At 48.6% G+C, this 22571-nt stretch overlaps 1 protein-coding gene across 3 annotated transcripts in view; it reads right to left on the bottom strand.

Annotated features, from left to right (window-relative positions):
• Positions 1–1493, bottom strand: part of FLVCR2 (FLVCR choline and putative heme transporter 2) — a 56215-nt gene extending 54722 nt beyond the window's left edge. For 2 of the 3 annotated variants that reach the window (XM_081147128.1, XM_081147127.1), the window contains exon 1: positions 425–1491. In XM_081147128.1, the coding sequence (XP_081003254.1) occupies positions 425–1141 (717 nt within the window). In that variant the 5' untranslated portion in view covers positions 1142–1491. Of the gene's footprint in view, positions 1–424 lie in introns of all 3 variants that reach the window. The other variant, XM_081147126.1, reaches the window with a different exon arrangement.
• Positions 1494–22571: the final 21078 nt, after the last annotated feature.

The following is a 22571-nucleotide window of genomic DNA, read 5'->3' as shown; positions in this document are numbered from 1 at the left end:
AACACCTGCTAAATTCTGATGGTGACAGAAGAAGCTGCCGCCCTGGCGCTGCTCCCTGAGAAAGGACAGCTTTCCTCAAGTCAGAGGTCTAAGCTGGTGGACTGACAGGTTCAGGAATGAAATCCTAAAAACATCATATGTTTCAAAAGCATGCTTTCTGCTAGGTGAGGAGAAACTGTGAGTGGAAGAAAAAGTCCCCCTCGCTTTGTTCCCCCCGCACTTCTCTTACAGGGTCACCCAATCATAATCACTCACACCATCAATCACACAAAACCATAAAGTCACCCACAGTCGCAAACACAGCTGAAGTCAGAAAATTACAGTCTCCCACACAGTCAAGTACAGTCCGATTCAATCTCACACACCCAGGCCCACAGTGAGACGATGCCCATCCCTCTGAACACCCACAAGCCCTTCTACCCACCTGATTGCCAAAGACAGCTATGGAGCAGGCTGTTGAAACTTCATTAGCCCCGAACCAGACTGAAGCGATGCGAGAGGGCATGCCCAGGATGAAGACCTGGGCCACGGAGCAGACGACCTGGCCCAACACAGTGACTGGGAAGAGATGTGGCTTCAGGCTCCCCAGCTTCACCCAGGCCCCCAGGCAGTTGAGAAGGGAGCCGGTGAGGGCGATGTTGCGAAGCCCGAATTTTTCCAGCAGCCAGGCCACCGGCAGGAGTAGGGGGATGTAGACCAGCATGTAGCACATGGACAGCCAGTCGATGGCAAAGGCCGTGACCCGGTAAAAGTTCATGAAGATGTTATTGATGGCGCCATACTCGATCCACTGGAAGGCGTTGCACATGGAGTAGCAGCTGAACACCAGGACCACCGCCCAGCGGCGCCTGCTCACCTTGATCACGCTGAGGTTCTCGCGCCCCGAGCTGCTGCTGCTGCTGCTGGGCTGGGCCAAGTCACTGGGTTGCGCCAAGGTACTGGGGAAGCCTGAACTGCTGGGGTTCGCCGAGGTGCTGGGGTGGAAGGAGACGCTGGGATGCGCCGAGACGCTGGGATGCGCGGAGATGCTGGGGTCGGTAGAGACGCTGTGATGGGCAGAGACGCTGGGGTTCGCCCGGGGCGCGGACTCCTGCTCGGGGGTGCCATCGCTCTCCTCCAGGTTGGGGTCTTCATTCACCATGACCGCGGCCGCTCCTGGAGCCTGGGCAGGTGCTGAGAACCCCCGCAGTCTTACGCGACAGTAGCCCCAGCCGGTCCTCTAGAGTTGACGGGGCTGTGGCCCGGGTCTGCCCCAGGAGAAACGGACACCCGGTCCTGCGTAAAAGCCAGGGGTGGGCCTCCCAACGCTCACCTCCAAACTTCGGACCCCCCTTTTCCGTGGGGCCCGCTGTCCCCGACTGCTGTCCCCCAGGCCGGCCGCAGACGCTTCAGCGCCGTCCTGGCCTCCGGTGCCTTGAGCCAAGTTCAGCCCCTCGGTCCAGGAAAGGCTCGGCTCCCAGCGCGGCCAGTTCTCCGGACTCCGTTCGCTCCCTGACGGCTCGGGGCCTCGCCCCTGGGGCGCACGTGACCGCCCCGCCCCCGTCCCGCCAGGCTTTCCCCCCCCCCCTCCACCCCGCGTCCCCTCCCTCCCTCCCGCCTTCGCCCGCCCGGCCGGCCGGGCGGTACGGTTGTTTCGCCACAGTTTGCCCGGTGTATTCCTCCCCTACGCCCCGGGCGCCATGGAAACCGCCCGGTGAACCCCCACCCCCTGCACTGCCCCTCGCATTCATTTGCCCCCTCCTAGAGGACCGCCCGGCAAAACCCCGTCCGCCTCGCCGAGGTAACCCCCATAGAGTTTCCCGGCGCTGGGCCGCATCTCCCGCGCGCGTGCACCGGCCCGGCGCCTCCCGAATGCTCTGGGGAATCCCGCAGGAATTCCCAACTTTTTCCCTCTTGCCTGGGCTCCGAAACCTTCTCGAACCCTGGTATAAAGAGAGAGGTGTAGATTTCGCGGTCTGGTGGCGCTTCTGCGGTGAAAGGGAATTGCAGAAAACTCACTGCGCCCGTTGCTTTCGGGGCGTACGGAGTCGTATCCCGGGGAGCTCAGATTTGAACCTGTTGGGCAGGGATGTTCTGTCTGCATTGCTCCCGGGGCTGCCTCCTGAGAGGACCTGAGGGTGGAGGGGAGAGGGGAGCTGGAAACGCTTAAGAGCTCGCTGGGCTGCTGGTGAAATGCACAGCACCCACATAGCCCTGGCCTGCCACCTGCTGGTCCCGGCCCGTCCCAGGCGGTAAACGCCAAATTCCTGACCTCCAGAAAGGCTGCGGGGCAGAAGTGCCTTTCCCGAGGATCCATTTCAGCCCCGGGGAGGGAGGGATAGCCCACATTCTCTCTAGGGTCAAACACCAGCTTAGTTACGCCTAGGTGTGTAAGGTAGATTAAGGTGCTCTACCTTTCTGCGCCTCAGTTTCTTTATCTGTAAAATAGGGATGATGAAATAATAGTACCCACCTCACAGTGTCGTTTGGGGGCTTGAATGAGTTAAGACACAAAGCACTTTGAAAATTCCTGGCAGTTAGTAAGTAAGCATTTCATGAGTGTTGGCGATCCTAACGATCAGGAAGCTAACATTTGTTGTCTTGTGCGAAACACGTTTACTGCATTATCTCATTGAAGCGTCACAAGAATTCTGTGATGTGAATACTATTACTTGCCTGCGTTTTGTATTGGTCAGAAAACGGAGACTCACAGAAGTGAAATAACTTCTTCCTGAAGTGCCCAGCTGGCCTGAAGAGCCGTGCTTCTCATGAGAGTCGGTATTCAAGTGGCAGCCTGGCTACGCAAGTTCAGCGTGGGGACAGCACTGTGGGCAACCCCTGGGAGCTTCCCACAAGGACAGAGGCCCAGGCCCACCCCTGACCTCCTGAACTAAAGGCTGCATTTGTAAGATCTCCGCGTGATGCGTTTGTTTGCATGTTGAAGTTTATGCACAGTGAAGTGATGCTGCCACTTTTTGTTTATTTTCTTTTTAATTTTTAGACCAAAATTGAATAATTTAAAGCTCTGGGCAGTGGTTCTCAACTTGGGTTGCACCTTAAAATCTTAGCATTCCCAATGCCTCCGCCACAGCCCAAATCAGGGTCTCTGGGAGCGGAGCCTGTCACCTGCATGTGAAAACTCCCAGGTGATCTCAACATGCCAGCCAAGTTTAAGCAGCCCTGGTGGGGTCAAAGCTGTGGGCAGTGAAAAGGGCACCAGGTGTTAGACCAGGTGGAGTCAGACTGGACCTCAGTTCAGAAACCTCAGTACTTGAGTTCTGGCTAAAAAAGGATTCAGAGCCAAGACTCACACTATAAGAGAAAGTTTATTTAGAAAGTCACAGAGGTAGATGTGAGTGTTAGAAGAAATGGGCTCAGGAAACAAGTTACAGAGGCCCTTGGAGCTTAGGAGAAAGAGAGAGGCCAGGAAGACCCACCTGGGGAATGGGGTGGGGAAAGGTGCAGGCAGGCTCCATAGAGCTGAGCTGGGTCCTCCATCCTCAGAGCTTTCAAGGGCAGAGTTTTAGGGGAGGTCCCAGGGGAGGATCTCAATAGAATATTCATCAGCTTTCCAGGGGTGTCCTTTCAGGGTTGTGGTCTCCACTGATTGCTGGGCTCCAGGGCAGGGGGTCATTATCCAATGCAGCTGGTCCTGATGTCAGCCAAGGTGTTGCTTGTCTGGTTTTGCTGCTTTTCTGGGCCTGAAGCTGAAACACAACTGAGGCCTCCATGTTATCCCTGGGGGTTAATGCTTAAGGGAGTGGTTGTGCAAGGGCCCTCATTGGAGTCACAAGAGGCCACTCTTCTGCCCCTTGTTCCTCCTTCAAGGGAACCTATGGAGTGACTAGGGGCATGCCAGGGGAGGAAAGGTCAGGGGAGGGTCTGAACCGCATGACTAGCCATATGAAAGGTCAGGGGGTCTAAACCAAATGACCAGTGATAGGCTAGGAAAGGAAGGGTTACCCTGGGGGCGAGGTCCTTGTGTTCCCAGTTTTTCCTGTTGCTGGGCACCGGGGCTTTCCACCCTAGTGAACTTCTGTACCTGACCCATTGTCCTTGCTCTGCTCATGCCTGTCTAATTGCCTACCGCAGAACCACTGGTTCACAGGAAGAGGAACACGGCTTGGAGTCACCCACTTTCGGGTAGAAATTATGGATTATAATGGACTATAATGTAATGTTTGAAGAGGAAACACACCCATCTAAGAATGCCCACACTAACTTAACATTCCCTGTTCTCAAAGTTCCGACAGTGTTTCCCATCATCCTCCAGGGAGCACAGAACCTCCATTCTCTTGGAAGGACCTCTCAGTTTCTTTTCCCTAGGTCATCATGGCCCTCTCCCCAAAACTCTTCAGAATATATTCTTTTGTAAAAAATGTTTTTATTGATTTCAGAGAGAGGTAGGGAGAGGGAAAGAGAGATAGAAACATCAATGATGAGAGTCATTGATCCACTGCCTCCTGCACGCCTCCTACTGGGGATCGAGCCCACAACCCCGGGCATGTGCCCTGACCGGGAATCGAACCTCGATCTCCTGGATCATAGGTCGACGCTCAACCACTGAGCTACGCTAGCTGGGCCAGAATATATTCTTTTTCTTTCTTTTTTTAAAATATATCTTTATTGATTTCAGAGAGAGGAAAGGAGAGGGAGAGATAGAAACATCAATGATGAGAGAGTCACTGATCAGCCACCCCCTGCACGCCCCCGACGGGATCGAGCCCTCAACCCGGGCATGTGCCCTGACCGGGAATTGAACCCCGAAGGCCTGGATCCTAGGTCGACGCTCAACTGCTGAGTCACACCCAGCCAGGCCAGAATATATTCTTAACTTCATTTTACAGATATGGAAACTGAGGCCCAGAGAGTCAGATTGTATTATCAAAGTCCCACAGCAACAATAAGACAGATTTCCTGAATTCCCTTCCATGAAGCCTCTCCCATGTGCTCTTCTGGGGCAGTGCTTCAGTTTAATGACAAATCCCTAAGGGTCTAACCTGGGACCCAAGTGATGCTTGGGGTTGCCCTTTCTGATGGAGTGAGTGGGCTCTATTGTGAGCTCTGGTCTCAATCTGCTCAAGCTTTGAAGCTCTCTTCTGCCGTTATTAACTTTTGGATCTTGGACACTTAGCCTCCCTATTCTTCAGTTTCTGAATCTGTAAAATGAGGATTAAAAATACCTGCCTCATAGGGTTGTAGTGAGAATTAAACAAGAGAATGTGTGTTCATTTCTTTGATAATATTCTGACAGCCACCAGGGTAGTTCTGTCTCTTGGCTGATACCCACCAGGGATACAGCAGCTATATAAATATTGGGTAGATATTACATAGAGAGAACTATTCTGTATTCATTTATTGAAAAAATATTTATTGAGCAGCTTACTATGTGTTATATTGATTTATCAATATGTTCTATCTCTAGGTATTTATAGGGTAGACCTTGAAGGGGAAGGAGAAATACATTTTAGGGGTTGCTTCCTGAGAAGGGGCCCTGGTTCCTGGTTCTATCGCCACTGACTCCCCAAGGAGCTTGAGGGACTCTCTGGCATTGAACTCAGTTTTCCTGCCTCTCTGCTGAGTGGTAGCAAAGTCTGCCCCCTGGAGGCTAACAATAACTTCTGCAGTAAAGAGCAGAACTTGGAAGTCAGAACGTCAACCTTATTTGGTAGCTTACCACCATCTGAACAGGGTCTGTAGATGTGGGAGGCATGGAGTTTATTGAGTGCCTGGGAAGGCTAAATTGCTAATGAGTGAATCAAGTTGAGACCCTGGATTATTCCCCCTTGGGATTTGTAAAAGTGCTTTCCTTACAGATCTTATATGTGTAATATATATATGTAATACTTCATATTCACCAATATCCTGTTTGAATTATCTCCCACACTGCCCGTGTTTTTCCAGCTCCTAAGGACTTGGGTGTATCTTTGTACACCCTGGAGCATTTACCGAGATAAGCTATACAGCACATGCTCTCAGACTCTGTTGATTGAATTGAGTTGTTACACATCACCATGAAATTTCAGATAACTTGGACAAAGAGGAGATCCAAGAGGTTTTCAAAGATGAAGTTTCATGAAACCTTTTCCCAGAAAAAAGGGAACAGAATGTCATCAGAGTTATCATCAAGCCTGGAAATCAAGGGTCAGGGGAATGATGTTTTCTGAAGGAAAATCATTTTCTGCCTGGAATTTTATACCCAAACTACCAAAAGAAAAAAGCATGAGAAGAGAATAAAATATTTTCAAGCATGACATGCCAAATTTCAAAAAAAGGTACTGCCTTAATCTCTCTCTCAGGAAGCTACTAAAGGATGTGCTCCACCAAACAAGGGGGAAACCTAGAGTAAGATGTAAGACTGAGGAAACAGGGCCTGCAGCACAAGAGGCGATCAATGGGGATCACCAAGACCATGAAAAGGAACATTCCGGGCAGACAGCTCTGTGCCAGGCATAGAAAGCAGCCTGTTCAGACTGAAGCTGGTCAAAAGGCTTCAGGAAAGATTTATTCAAGATGACACCGATAGCATTTGAGAGGGGCTTTACAGAATTGGGGATGAATCAGAGGTCGGACTAGTGATAATTATGTACAACAAATCTAACAAGTAAATGGGGAGGGCAATTATGACTCCAGGGGAATATTAAAAGCTACAGAGGAGAAGGGGGTTAAGTGACTCAGTTGTGAATAGTATCATCACAATCATAATAGTGTGAAGGCTGAAAGCTGATATAACCAAAAATGACATAATTATATAGGGAGGCTGGGAGAGTGGGAAGTGGGCACATGGGTATGGTAGAGATAAGTGGGGAGTAAACAGAGGTAAACCTTTGTCTGCTACATTGAAAGGTCAAAGATAATGCCTAATAGGGCCAAGAGCAGTAAATATCAATATACCCATGTTATTTAAAGCTTTGGAGGGAGATACCAAAAGACTCATCTAATAAGAGTTGAAAGTAACTGCCTCAGTGGAGCAGGAAAGGGGTTAAGCAACTGACATTTTTGATACATGACTATTTGATTCTTTAACTGGGTATAACTTTTGTTTTATAAAAGCCCTAAAATTTAAAAATGGAATCAAATTGAGTGGAGATTGAGCTGCTTCACTGAGGCCCATAGGTGATGTCTAGGGGTGTGGTCAGTTCCATCCTGGATTTCATGCTGGTGCTAAAATGGACACCCAAGACTCCAGTCCTAGAACTCCAGGAACGTCTCTTCAGCCAAGCTGTGTCCTCAAAGTTGTGCCAGGATGTCAACTCAGAAAACTGGGTGCCCAGTCAGAGGCCCTATAGTCCACACCCTAGTCTTACTTGACCTTCTCTGCCCTTCTTCCTGCTTCTAGTGAATTCCGCACTTGTAGATTCTGGGAGTCTTAGCCTTCTATTTCAACTTTGGTCCCATCATCTGAAGACCAGGCCAAGGTCCGCTGCTTCTCTGGAATTGTTTCTGTCAATGAATAGAGCTCCCAGTCACCTAACCCAAATCTTGATAATTACCCAGAGCCCTCCGGCTCCTCACTCTCAGTGCTTATTGACGTTTATCTCCTTACCATCTTCGCTCCTTTCCTTTCCCTTTGACACCAGCTTAGTTCAGACTCTCGGGGCTTCTCACCTCGATCCTGTGACCCCTCCTCATTGGTCTCCCTCCTCTAGTTCACCACGACTCCACTTCACAGGACTTTCCAGTTCTCCTCAGGCCTCTCCCCTGCCTCGAGTCCTCCAGCAGCCACCCCCAGCTTACGGATGATTCACACTCCTCAGCTTAGCACACAGGCCTTGGCGATGTAGCTCGGGTCACGTCTCCCAGCACCGCCCACTCCCACCTTTCACTCCAGGAAGGTGGGACCACCTGCAGCTCCCCACAGGCATTATGAACACATCATGCCTTGTACATGTCACCTTTCACAAAGCAGGAAAACCATCACCTCCTCCAGGAAGGCTTCCCAGCGCCCTAAGTATGATTCAGAAGCGCCCTTCACACCCTGCACGTACATCTTTATGGTAGCTGCTGTTACACTGTATCATAAAGGTTTCTTTACCTCTTTAAGTTCTTCGAAGTTATGAATCATACCCTATTCATACTCAAACCCCAACCTCTAGCTCCATGGCTAGCCCACAGAAGGGAAATGAAAGATGATTGAATTGACTTCTAGGAAGTAATTTCTAGATGAATCCCACCTTCAAGCTTTGGCTAGGTAGTTTAGTTGGTTAGAGAATCATTCCAATATCCCAAGGTTGTGGGTTCAATCCCTGGTCAGAGCACATACAAGAATCAGCCAATGAATGCATAAATGAGTGGAGCAACGTCAGTGTTTGTCTCTCTCCCTCTCTCTCTCTTTCCCCCTCTCCTCTCTTCCTCCCTTCCTCTTTAAAACCAGTAAGTGGAAAATAAAATCCCATCTCCAGATGACCTGAAAATAAATGGAAACATGTTCAGCTTGGTCTGAATGCTCATGTCTACTTTGGTTGTTTTCTCTCTCCTGAGGTGCCTTCTGCATGGAGTGGGGAGCTCACCACCACATCTCATGGAGCCCGCAGGGTGGGATGGTTAGGAGGGTGATGCTGTGCTAAGTGGAATTCTGGGTTCCTTCCCCTCTAAGTTCCTCTCAGTTCAGCAAGTCTTCGAGTACGTCCCTGAAGGGATGCAATCAGGGCCTGCTGAGGCCTAAGGGGAGGGAGACCCATTTTCCTTAGAGGAGAGTGCAGGATGAAAGCCTGGACAAGGAGACGCCAGGCTCTGTCCCGGATGCATCGTGTGAAATCGATTTTCCAGTTCCCTGGAAACACATGGCTGTAATCTCGGGTGGCCTCAGATGGGATTAGTTCCTCTCTAAAGGAAAGGTTTATGTCCATGGGTCACATTTTATTTCCTCAGCCATGTGTACTTTAGTGTGTTTATGGGTCTCCACTATGCTATTCTTCATACCTTTTTATATATTTTAAATACTTCTTAATAATTAGAAAACAAAAAAGTTGCTATATAAACATGAGAAAGACCTACCTAAAAAACATGAGTCAAAGAGGAAGAAGATATTAAAATGGTGTGTGTTTTTTTTGCATAATCTATAGAAAGCCCAGAGGTGTGAGGCTTCCTTTGCATGATGAAATAGAGGAACTGTGGTAGCAGTGAGTGTGTTAATTGCCAGGGCAACAGTTAAAGGCACATGGGTGTCAAAGCAGAGGGGTGCTGACAGGTAGGGTTATGTGATGTTGGAACCACAGTGTTAGAAAAAAGACAGACAGAATCCTCTGGTTCAGCCCCTCAGCTTATGGGGGACAGCACCCAGGCCCAGGGAGCTGTCTTAACAGAGTCATTCATTTATTCACACAGTCATCACCTGCAGGCCAAGCGTACTGGGTGTCAGGGAAACCAACACAGCAAAGCCAGTGGTTCTCACCCTCTGGGACTCCACAGACCAGTGGTGAGACAGATGTGTGAGCAAATTATTAAAGGGCAGCGTAATAAATGCATGGTGGCGGTCCACGCTGATTCATGGATTGACAAAGCAGCGAGCCAGAGAGAGCTCTAGAAAGATGTTTGAGCAGAATCTTGAGGGGTAGGTAAGACTCAGCCAGGTCCGATGGCTGGTGCTAGGGACCCAGGGGTGAGCAAAACAGACATGGTTCTTCCCTACCCTGAAGGAGTTTACCATCTAGATGGGAGGACAACCATCAATCAAACACTCACACACTGTAAATAAAATTGTGCTAAGTACTGTGAGGATTATTTGTAAGAATTTGCAAAGAGGGACAGATGAGCTAGATCAGCAATTTTCAATCGGTGCCCTGCAGGAATTTTTAAAACTTGCAATACCTGACTATTTAGTCAAGGGCACTGACGTCATTTCCCTTAGATTGTAAAATTAAAAAAAAATCACAGCAGCCAACACAACAATAGCCATCTGGTGTGAATGTCCTGTCTTGAACCATAAATATATAGGTTATATAATAGAGTTGCATCTTATTGGTCATGTCACATAATAAGGTTGCATCTGATTGGTTAATTCTTGGTACCAGAAATTCTTATAGACAAGTATAGGCACGTGGTTTCTTAAAAGGTCACTTTGGATCACCCTGGCCAGTGTGGCTCAGTTGGTTGGGCATTGGCCCATGCACCGAAAGGTTGCCAGCTCAATTTCCAGTCAGGGCATGTGCCAGGGTTGCAGACGATTGATGTTCTGCTCTCACATTGATGTTTCTCTTTCTCTTTCTCCCTTTGTCTCTAAAAATTAATAAAGAAAATATTTAAAACTGTTTAAGTCATTTGTTAGAAGCTGTGTCCAGAAGCCATGTACTGAACACCTTTAAAAAAACCAGTCACTTTGGATCAAAAAGGGTAGGTAATTACTTTATTATTTTGTTTTTCGTAAATCAACAAAAATTATACCTATTTTTTTGTATGCCGCAGATTTTTCGTGATTAGTTTATGTGTGCCATGAGATGAAAAAGGTTGAAGATCCCTGAGCTAGATCATAAGCCAGATCCTAGGAGAGAGTGGGAAGGACATCCCAGGCAGAGAGAACAGTATGTGCAAAGGCCCTGAGCTGGGAGGGAGCACAGTCCTTCAAGGAAGTGAACGAAGTCAGTGTGGCTGGAGCAGAGGGAGGGAGGGGGCGAGACCAGGGAGAGGGGCAGCAGCTAGACAGTGCAGGCATAATTAAGGATTTCTTTTTACTTTTTCCTAAGAGCAAAGGGGAGCCACTGAGAGACTGTCAGCAGACTGGTCACTTGGAGAGGCTACACTGGCTGCTTTGTGGAGAACCCAGTTGGGATGGAGGGCAAGCATGGGAACAGGCTTTTTAGGAGGCTGTTGTGGTCACCCAAGTGACCACAGAATGAAATTTTCGAAGTGAACACGGGTGGTGGCAGGAACATGGGGGGAGGAGTGGGCAGGAGAGAAGTAGTCGGTGGACTGAATTGGGTGGGGAAGGGGAGAGATGCGGGATGAGTCAGGATTGTGCCCTCTGGAGGGAGAGGACCAGCTTCGGCCTGTAAACCTTGCAGGGAGAGAAGAGAAGTTGTAAAGGACAAGTGCCCCTGTCTCTGGTCCCTCCCTCCTTCCTGGATCTGGCCTCCCACCCCTTCCTGCAGCTGCCTCGGGCACTGTAAGATCAGCTTAAATTCCGTGTGAATTCCCATGAAAATCCTATAGGAAAGTAACAGTCCTGAATTCACCTTCTCGTCTACTCTTTGGCATCACAACCCCCCCAAGGCGGCAGGGCGGGACCCTTGGCTCAGGCTCACCTTCATTCTGGGAATAAATTGAATAACTAGAAAGAAACAAGTCTAAAATGAAACCCCAGTGCTCATGGATTCCCTTTAAGAGTGCCAAGTCAAGAGTTGTGGAGTCCGTGCTTGTTGGTGCCACCAGCTGCCCTGAGCTCCGAGTAGCCTGGAAAGTGCTCCTTGGTGTCTCAAATGGTGAAACCAAGGGTGCTGACGGCACCCCAGTTTTTCAACAACCTTTTCTTTTTGCCTTGAATTAATTGCAAGACAGATCCCCAACTCAGACCAGCTGAAGCTCAAACCGTCAGTGCCTTCCACGACCATTACATCATGGGTGCTGAGAATCATGTACCTTTAGAAATGAGGTACCTAGTTCCCTACCCTCTTAGCACTTGGAAGCACCCCCATTTTCTTAATAAGGACAGTGACATTTGCCAGAGTAATGACCAGGAGCACCTTGATGCCCAAGGCTGCCAGTGCTCATTTAACGTCTCGTGCATAATAATTTGTGTGATTCTGCAGGTGACTCCAGAACCCCAGCGCAGCTCTGTGTCTTCGCAGGTGGTTTTTCCTGCTGTTCCCGATCTCTGTGACAGCTCACCTTTCTGGTTCCTCCACCTTACTTCCCATTCCTTAACAGGCGTCTCAGTCCCTGACGCACCCAAGGACTCTTTCATCTGACCCACAAAGTCCGACTGAGGCTCCTTGTTTTAGAGCCAGGGTGCCTGTACCAGTGATACGTGAGATGATTCAGATGCCACATGAGCAACACAAGGGTCACTGCCCAGCTGAGGCCAACACACTCACGGGCCAGTCCCAGGAGGGCAACCTGTGCCATCTGGGGAGGGGAATGCACCCCAGCACTGCCCTTCCCACCAAGTCTGTTTTCAGGCCACTCCATGGTGACGCCTTCCAAATCTCAGCTTTCTCCTCTGCACCCCCAGTCTTCCTCCCCTTAACATTTTAGGGCTCACCCTCACTGTACTCAGCTCCTCAGCACCCAGTTTCCCATGCCACACCCTGCTTTTGTCTCATCTCGTGCCTGCTCCATGTGGTGTCCCCTCCTACACACCCCCTCAGGTCTGTCCCTAGTCTCAGCACTCTGCCCTGGTCCATCCCTCACCCAACCCCTACACCCACAGCACCTCTTCAGTCCCCACCACAACTTCCCTTCTCACGCCATCCCCAGGGCCGTCCCTCCATCCCCGGCTGCAGCTTCCCTTTTTCCTCCTGCCCACGAGATTCCTAGGGCCCCATGGCCTCTCCCCCGTCCACACTCTCCTTCCCTCCGCTCAGCCCCTTGGGACCTGACCCTCACCCTCAGCCCCTCCCTGCCTTCACGGCCATTGTCACCTCTGCCTCCCACCTCTGCCTGCAGCTCTTCCTGGGGCAGGGCTTGTCCTGCTGATCACACCTTTCCTTTTGGTGGCCCTCATCTGTTAGTTTCTTTAAAAATACATGTGTCCAAGTAATAAAAGTGAGTCGATTTAAAAGATGAATTCAATAACACTGCAAAGGTTTCACGGATGCACCAGAAATGGTGGTGGCATGCAGGTGACTAAGGTTTGGGAAATACCAAGTTAGAGGAATGGGTATAAACAGATGGAAAACAGCCACCAGACTCACACAATGACAGCGGCCATCTGTGTGTCACATAATTTCATCAGTTAATGTGTTCCTGCTCTGTGGGCAAATCAGGTAACCACAAGACAAAAGTACTGACACAACCTGTTTCTACGCCCCACGGGCTTGGAGGCACATGGGCCAGGACTCCATCTCCCTCTGTGCCTGGACCCAAGTACCATCCAGGATCCTGTTTCCCTCTTTATCCCAGACACTCACCCATTTGGAAGCTGATACATCCCCCCATCTCCGTGGCTATCGAAAGCCTGCTCCTGGCTAGTGAGTTGGGAAAGTTTGGGACATCGGAAGGAGCCTATGGGGGTCTTGACATTGGGCATTCTCTTCTTCCCCTCCACTAAAGTTAGTGAGAAGTGGCAAGGAGGCAGGGATGGAAGGTGGTGTTGGGGTGGTATACCCACATTCATTCATTCATTCATTCATTCATTCAACACGTATTGTGGAGCCCTGGCTATGTATCCAGCTCTAAGCACAGGGGATATAATGGTGAACACGCTGACAAAGTCCTGAGCCTCTTGAAGTCTACAAGCCCACGGAGAAGACGGGCAATGAATAAACAATGGGCATAATTTCACGTAAGGAAACAAGACTGAGAGTGAGGGAGTGATCGGAGAAGGCCTCTCTGAAGAGGCGACATTTGAGCAGAAGTGAGAAAACAAGCTACATGGCTATCTAGAGCAAAAATGCCCTAGGCACAGGGAATGGCAAGTGCAAAGGTCCTGAGGTGGGAACTTGGTTGGTATGTTCAAGGCACAGCAGGGGGGTAGGCATGGCTGGAGTAGAGAGATTGAAAGGGAGAGCGCGGGGACAGGAGGTCAGAGAGGTAGGTGGGGGCCAGATATCATGGGGTCTCTTGGACTCTGGTGAGGACTTAAGCTTTGGTGGAAGTAAGGAGCTACCAGAGGATTTTAAGCAGAGGAGTGATGTGGTTGTAAATGGATCACTCTGGCTGCCTGGAGAGTAGACAGGGGAGCAGTTGGGAGATGTCTGCCCTGGGGTGAGGGGCATGGATGCACTGACAGATGGGCTGCTCAGCTGGTGTTACCAACTATAAAAAATGGGAGGAGGTCCCTCTGTAGAAATGTAACTCATCAGTACCTCCAAAGGTACAGTTAGAAAGAGGAGAGCCGTCTCTCCAGTGACTTGGATACCTCAAGCCAGGAGATAGCATCTCCATGTCATTTCAGGCCACGACAGGTATGTGCTGTTCTCTCTACCTAGAGCCGGCCTCTCCTTCTTCAACCCCTTGACGTTACTCGCCCTTCAGGGCTTGATTGAAACATCGCTTTCTTAGACAAAGCTTCCCAGGTCACCCCTCCTCCTACAAAAGACCTGGTCCTCAGGGTGTTTGTTCTCCTAGTTCTCTGTGCTTCTCTTCCACAGCTGTCATTCATTCATTAGTGTAGTAATTATAGTATAGGAGTTCTCTGATATCTGCTTCCCTCCCAGACTGTAGGCCCCACAAGGGCAGGGATGGCTCTGCTTTATTTATTTATTTATTTACTTATTTATTTAAATATGTTTTTATTGATCTTTAGAGAGAGAGAAAGGGAGAGAGAGAGAGAGATAGAAACATCAATGATGAGAGAGTCATTGACTGGCTGCCTCCTGCACGTCCCCTACTGGGGATTGAGCCCTCAACCTGGGCACGTGCCCTGAACCGGATTTGAACCGTGATCTCCTGGCTCAACCACTGAGCCATGCCCAATACAGCCGGGCTCTGCTGTATTCATTCCTCCCTAGCAGTGTGCCTGGCATAGGTGGGTACTCAATACACTTTTGTTGAATGAATGAATGAATGAATGAATGAATGAATGAATAAATAGGCAAATGGAAGGGCAGGTACCAGAGATGCGGCAGGGGAGGAGAGCTGACTCTTAAAGAAGAAATGCAAATAGGAATAGGGCCCGTGTCAGCTTAGAAACCAAGGACTCACAGCGCCTAATGTGGAAAGCATTAGGACTTTGTCTTGGGTTTGCATACAGACCCATCTTGCCAGACATGCCCACACATATGCAAACACATGCATGTGTGCACACGGCAGTAACAACACTACCTCCCAACATGAAGCATAAAGATAGGCTGATAGCAGAAAATCTCTACTCAGGACACTTACTGAAGTTGGAGCAGGCACAGGGACTCATGTTTTGATGGCCAGAATTTGTTCTTGAGGCAAATGATTCAATCAATTCAATCCTTTGAGCCTCAGTGGAAACCAGGGTCAATCTTGACAGAAATCATGACACACTCAATTTGGTTTGAATACCTCTCAGGCTCCCATCCTCCAAGTCCTCTCCCATGTCCCTTGCTCCAATTTCTAGCATTCTCATGCCCTATCCACTTGCCTGTGAATCAAAAGAAGACCTTCAGGGAAAGAGCAGGCAAACATTCCATCTACAGTGTAAATGCTGGTAAGACAAAGGATTATCAGAGCTCCTGGTATTGACCTTACTAAGAGCATTTTCCCTTTGGTTGTAATAAACACCTTAAGCCACAGGAACAAAGTTAGGGGTTCTGGTGCCCTTGTGATTGTGCTCTGTGGACAGCCGCCTGTCTCACAGAGGTGGTCTTAATCTTCCATTCACTGCACTTTGAAGGCACTTGACATGGCTATTTTAGAACAAAAGCATTTTGTCAAAGGGACATTATCATATATTATTTTAAAAAACCGTTAATCTTCCAACCATTAAAAAGTAGTCAAGTAATGCACTGAACATACATCTTCATTCCATCCCTGAACCCCATCCCATCTCCTTCCTTCTCACCACTGATGACACTTTGTCCCAGTTGCCAGATCACAATGGCTTGTGAGTCAAAACATTTTGCTTCATGTCAAGTAAATTTATTGACTTCTTGCAAGTATGAGGACCTCCTTTTTTGGTAAATTGTGACAAATGATGACAACTTTCGACTCCCAATTCAGTGCTACATGCTTAGACTACACTCTCTACCAGCAGCTGTGTTTCTTGGGTCTTGGGTGCTTATTGTGTTGACTGATGAAAGGTTTTTACCTTGGGGGGGGTCTATAAATAGGTTTCATGGAAGTCTATGAACCCCTGAAATCATATAATCCAAATTTGACAAATACCTATATATTTTGTAAGGGGAAAGAGGAGCCTATAATTTTCATCAGATCTTCAAAGCAGTCTGATGACCACCAAATGTAAGAATTCACTGGTTTAGATGGGTAATCCAGGCATTTCAAGTAATAAAAAGTCTACTGTAGAGTATGCTACTTAGTATCTGCTCTCACTATCATGGTGTTAGGGGCAGATGGGAAACTGGTTTACGTGGCACATAAGCTAAAGTGGATTTCTTGACACAGATGATGAACTTTGGAGGCAACCTTTGAGGACTAAGCAGAGAAATTACTGGATTAATTTGGGGCAGGGTGAAGCATGTGTTTGGTGAGACCATCCTGCCTTCTAGAAGGTGACCCTCTATTTTCTCTCCATTTGCAACTAAGTTTCAAGAACTGGACCTAAAAGGAACATTTGGGCAGTGGAGCAGGTACCAGAGATGTATTGGGGGTGGAGTGACTCTTAAAGAAGAGATGCAGATAGGATAGGGCTTGTTTCAGCTTAGAAACCAAGGACTCACAAGCACCTAGTATGAAAAGCATTAGGACTTTGTCCTGGACTAGCAGATAAGACCCAGCCTGCTAGACATGTCCACACATGTGCAAACTGGCTTTCAGATGTCAGGTGGCCTTGGGTTTGGGAGAAGACCCAGAATGAGCCATGGGAAGTGCAGGGAGTAGGATTGCTTCTGCTTGTCTGCCCGGCTATTATGTCCTGTTATGGTTGAGACTGAAATCACTCAGCAGCCACACGTTTCAGATTGAGGTAACTCCTCGCTGCCTTAAAGGTCAGGAAAGCCACTGTGCTGACACAGACCCATCTTCCCCTGCCAGTCTGCCCCATATCAGCTCTTGAGTCATCACATCTGGATGACTAGGCTGATAAAAACAAGGCTTCATGGTGTGACTTGAACTGGGGGGAAGTTGGGTGGCAGGACAGAGTGGTGGAGCTGGAAGAATGTTGCACTTGGAGTCTGAAGATCTGGGTTCAGGTCCCTGCTCTGTGAACTTGGGCAGGCTGCACTGATCTAGTTGGTCTCAGATGAAATTATATAAAGTAAAATAAGCTGCTTAATACGGTACCAGGGACAAACTAGGTGTTCGATGGAAGTGATTGTGCAGGACCCACACTGAGGCAGATGTCTTGACCCTAGACTGGGACGTGGTCAACGCTGACCTTCTCAGTAAAATGTCTCCAGAGGTTGACTGTGGAGAGCAAGTCCATGCCTGAACCTGTGGAGATGCGCAACCTGGTCATCCATTTATTCCACAAATATTTCCTCAGAACTATGCCCGGGGATACCTGAGGAAGCCTGATGAGGTGCCACCTGGCATCTAGAGGTCAGTTCTCCGTATCCAAGCTGCTTCTGCCAAAACATGTAATGACTGGCTGTCAGAGGTAAAACTTGAACTGTCTTGGTCTCCCTTAAGCTGGGAAGCCGGGTGGATCTCGAAGGAGACGGAAGAGAAATGTTTGTCTCCACAGTTCTCATCTGCGTCACTAGGTGGCAGCACCAAACCGGGGGTGCTGTGCCCACAGTCAGGCAGCTGCACCCGCAAGCTTGGTCCATTGCTCCAGCTCAGGAGCCAACAAAGGCAGTTTGAGTCCCATCTCTGAGATGTGACCTCGGACAAACCATTCATTCAACCTTTTTTGAGTGTTTCTTTATATGTAAAATAGAGATAATAATAGTCCCTAAAATAACAGTGAACGGACAATAACATAAATGTTTGGTAAATGGTAGCCACTAGCGTCCCTGCCCCAAGCAAGAAGACTCAGCAGCGCAGTCCCCTTACTCTTGCAGACATCACCCTTACTTTGCACTTCTTTTTTTCTTTTTTCAAGGGTTCCCCTAATCCTTATTTAAAATGAACAGCAGACCCCTGGCTGGGTGGCTTGGTTGGTGGGAGCGTTGTCCTGGACACCAAGAGGTGGCGGGTTCGATCCCCAGTTGGGCATGTGTGGGAGGCAACTGATTGATGCTTATCGCTCTCTCTCTCTCAAATCAATAAAAAAGTAAATTTCCTTGGGTGAGGATTTAAAAAATAATGAGCACTAGATAAAAAATTGGGGGTGAGGGAGTGGGAAGGCAGAGGGAAGGTCCAAAGTATGATTTTTCTAGAACAGACCCAACATTCCCCCTTCCCTCCCTCCTTCTACCCCTGTCTTCCTCTTCATTTTCTTTCTTCTACCCTGGAATTGTCATTTTTATTTATAAATGTATGTTGGCCACCCGCTCTGTTCAAAGCCCTCGGCTAGGCAGGAGAGATGGGGAACGATGGGAGAGGAGAGCAGGGACACACTGGAGAGAGGCCCTGCCTCAGGGGCGCCCCGGCCCTGGGCCTGCATTCGGCTGGTCACTAGCCCCCTCCAACCTCAGCGCAGGGCGTGCCTTGACCCTGCTTCAGCTCCCGCGCCCCCTCGGATGGTCAGGGCCTGGCCTGAATTCCGAATATTGCTTCACCAGTCCTCGCCCCAGCAGACAGGCTGCGCTCCACGCAGAATGGATGGCAGGGGCCCCAGCCGGTTTGGCTCAGTGGTTAGAGCATCGGTTGGTGGACTGAAGGGTCCCGGGTTTGATTCTGGCCAAGGGCATGTACCTCAGTTGCAGGCTCAGTCTCCGGCCCTGGTTGAGGTGCTGCAAACTCCCGGGATGGTTTTCAAATTCGCTGGAGCCTGGGGTTTTTGCCAGAAGCAGCGGTGGGTCCTCCCCAGGTCAGGCACCCCAGAAGCTGGTGCAGTGCTGGCTGAATTCCCGGTTCCCAGTGGAACGCGGGGCATCCCAGAACCCTCCCAGAACGCAGCCTACTCCCCTTGGCGCCTGAGAATTAGGACCCAGCAGCCACCAAGGCCCCTCCTGGGAAACCCAGGCGTGACTAGTCATTCCTAGCTTTAGGTTTCTTAATAGAAGCTCCCCCTGCCTGACTTCCATCCCTCTTTCCTTCCTGCCATGTGCCATGTGCCAGTAGGCGGCTGCTAAGCATTTGATGTAAACAACGCTGACTTCCCTCAGAGAAGATGTGTTAACGGGGATTGGGGTGGGACCCGGTGCTGTGACTCTCAAGCTAATGTCACTGCTCCAACAGCACACCTATGAAGAGCTGCTTTCCAGGAATGGGACCTATGTCTAGGACTGCATGCTAAAGATAGTTTGGAAAGTTTAGTGTCAGTATCTTAAAATGCCGCAAGATAGGGAAATGAGGTCTGATATTTTCACTTTTCAAGCTGGGATGTTCCCTAGAGAGAGCAAAAAGGGGAAATTCCAGGGATGCTCCTAGGCCTTCAAACTTTAGTATTTACACTTTATATTTGCTAGGCATTAAAAATCTAAATATATGCTTTTAAAACAAAAGAATAATATAACCGATCTTGGTCTGGGCCAACACAGAGGTTTTATTCAGCTCCCTACTACCCGATTCTGCCTTGTCTTCTGCACACATCAAAAAGCAGCGATGTAAAAAACAGGGCAAATATTTACATACTGGGTACATTAACAAGAGTGGCGTTTCCTAAACGACTGCAGTTTTTAGCATATGTTTCTTTGAATCAATTCACTTTTTTATGAAAGTATATTTATTTGTAAAGGAACACGTATATCATTTGTTAATCTAAAACTAAAAAGGCCTTTCAAAGTGAGAGGCAGAAAAGCATTTGAGATCAATAAGAATAGCTATTCGGAAATCATTGACTTAGGCAGAAGCCCAAATAATATTTGATTACGAAACAAAGGCAATGGGTATTTATGAGAAAGGGAAGGGGAACAATTACATCAATAGAAAAAAGGCATTTCTATTGGTGCAGGTGGCATGACATAGTGAGGCTAATTCTAAACAATGTTTTAAATTTTCAGTCCCGTAGTCATCGGTCCAGTGGCCGTAATATCTGCTTTCTTGTTATCTTTGCAAACAGTTCTTTGGGGCACGATGTTCCTTAGGCTCTGCCTAAAGGTTATTCTGCGCTGTTTTAAACCGTCCAAAGATTTGAGGCACAAGACGTGCCAGACTGTTTATCTGCATGGCAGTTCTGGCTCCATTTTCAAGTGGCCCCATTTATGTTATTGTTTACACATTGTAATAAAGGGAAAACCCCTAAGCTTATTGGAGTAAATATATACCAACTAAAATATATAACTATTAAGCAAGTATCACCTAAAGTCATCCTGCATCTGTGGCGATTTAGTTGGATTTTGAAAAATAGGTAGAATTTCAACCAAAAAAAAGTGGCATAATAAAGTCATACATATCCTGCCACTTAGATTACAATGACCTCATGCTACTTATGTCAGAATCCCTGGGGAATCTGATTAAAAATGAGGATTCCTGGGCCCCACCTAAAGTACCACTGGAAAGATATTAGAGGCTTAGTAAAAGGAGTGTGAAATATGGTCAAGGACATGCATTTTCCACCCTGGCCAGTACACAGGGTTTGTTTCCAAGAGCAGAGGGATGGACCAGGGTGTTAGGGTAGGTTAGTGGGTTCGGGTCTAGTGCTCTGGAAACACTGGGGCCAGCTGTAGACTTTCTCACCCTCTGCACTACTGACACTTGCGGCTGGATAATCCTGTTGTGGAGTCTGTCCTGTGCACTGTAGGAGGTTTAGCAGCATCCCTTGTCACTATTCACTAAATGCCAGTAGCACCTGCCTCCCAAGTTGCAACAACTGAAAATGTCTCCCGACATTGCCAAATGTCCCTTGAGAGACAAAATCACTCCCAGTTGAGAACCACTGAGTTTGGGGGAACAGTTTAAATGCCCTGTTCAGTTGTTTGTTCTCTTGACTTCTGCATTAGGCAGAATTAGGTAAGCAGCACTCAATGGTATAATACATAGTGGCTTAATCAAATAAACTCTTTCCACTTTTACTTCGCAGAAACCCAGAGGCAGGCCTTCCACAGCTTGTACCATCACATTTCTGCAGCATTACCAGGGCCCCAGAATCTCTTTTCCTCCTTTGTACACATGGTTGTCTCATGTTCCTAATATGGTTGCTCCAACTCCGACATTGCATCTGCTTTCCAGACAGAAAGAAGGAGAAAGGCATGTGCCAAATGAAATGGCCTCATCTTTTAAAGAGCTTTCCCATAAGCCCTACCCGGCAATTTCTGCTTATACTCACTGACCTGTGCCACATAGCCATCCCTAGCTGCAAAGGAGTCTGAAAAATGTCATCTGTTTAGCTGGGCATGTTGCCATCCTAGACAAGGTGAGGATTCTGTAGTAAGGAAAAAAAGGGAGAATGGCTTGGAGAGGTCTAGTCAGTCTCTGCCACTGCTCTTAACTTTGGTTTCTAGGTACAGTGACAAGCTCACCAGTCTCTCATCAGGAATCTACCAGAAGAAGCCAGACAAATCTCCCAGGTAGCAATGAAATTTGTCTGTGCAAATTTCCCTAGTGAATTTCCCTAAGAGGGGGCTCCTTATTTCTGCCTGTTGGTAGATTTTTAAAACCAGAATCAAGTTTTTATTCTATATTCCTGGCAGTAGATAAACTAAATCACATATCAAGCAGTTGATAAGATTTTTAGGAGGGATATGTCACTGTTCCCTTCCCACCCCCATCTCCCATTCCCCCTGGAACCCACACTAGGCCAGTGCAGTAGCTGGTCCTGCACATGGCAAGAATTCCATTAAATATGTCCTTTATACACTTGCTACCGAGCCTAAAATGCCACCATCAGGCACTAAATCCTCTGGGTCAGGCATTACTCTCCAAAGGTGCCTCCTAAAATGCTCATCCCCTCTGACAGAGATAGTAGATGATTAAATCTTTACCACCTTAGTGTTGGTCTTAGTTCACTGGCCCTTTTCCCCCCTGAATTCCAAGCAGCTTTGGCCACTGAAACATGCGAGACAGAAGAGGCCAGGGCAGCAGAGAGAGACAGACAGCCTGTCTGTCCCAGAAAGAAGTGGGGCACCCGGCTCGCTCACCTCCTTCACTGTAAAGCCACAGCCACAACTGGGACATTGGCTGGAGATATTAAAAAACACTGCTGGTAAGTTTGGGTCCAGTAGATGGCAACCCCGTGACCTTTGAGCTGACTTCAGCTTCCTTTCTCTCCCCACCCACACTTCTCAGCCTGAAGACTAAAAATTTGGCTTTCCTGTAATTTGCTTTGACACTAACTCAGGAATAACACTGCTGGTGAGAAATAAACACCAAGGACGGAAGATGGGGAAACAAGCATTCCTCAGAAGCCCTCATGTCAAAGCGACAGGTAAGGATGATGCAGTCACATACCATTTCTTGCTCATGGTGCCTGGAGACAGCATTGACCTAGATCAGGGTTACAGGCTGGCAGACCTCTGCAGTGCCACCCTCAGTCTGTGCAAGAGGTCCCTGCTCTGGAACCCCCACATTACAGGGGCTGGCACTGGCCTTTCTCCTGCTATACCCCTTCCACATGAGGCAAGGAGTCCTTAGGACCAAGGATATGTGCCCGCCCAAAGCCCTCTGTCTCCTTTTAGACCATTGCTTCATATACCCAGACACCAGAATCCCCTTCCTGAGTGGCCCTGAGCTGGCTTCCAGTAGCTGTAACCCTCTTTCTGGTTCTTTGGGGTAGACCAGACCACTGATATGTGCACTCCTGGACCCGAGGGTGGCCCAGGGATGGCTGTCTCTACGGGAGGGGTGCATGAAACCCCATCTTG

The sequence above is a fragment of the Miniopterus schreibersii genome, assembly GCF_964146895.1.
Source record: "Miniopterus schreibersii genome assembly, chromosome: 1".
In the NCBI taxonomy this organism is placed as follows: domain Eukaryota; kingdom Metazoa; phylum Chordata; class Mammalia; order Chiroptera; family Miniopteridae; genus Miniopterus; species Miniopterus schreibersii.
This window is presented reverse-complemented; position numbering and strand designations above follow the sequence as displayed.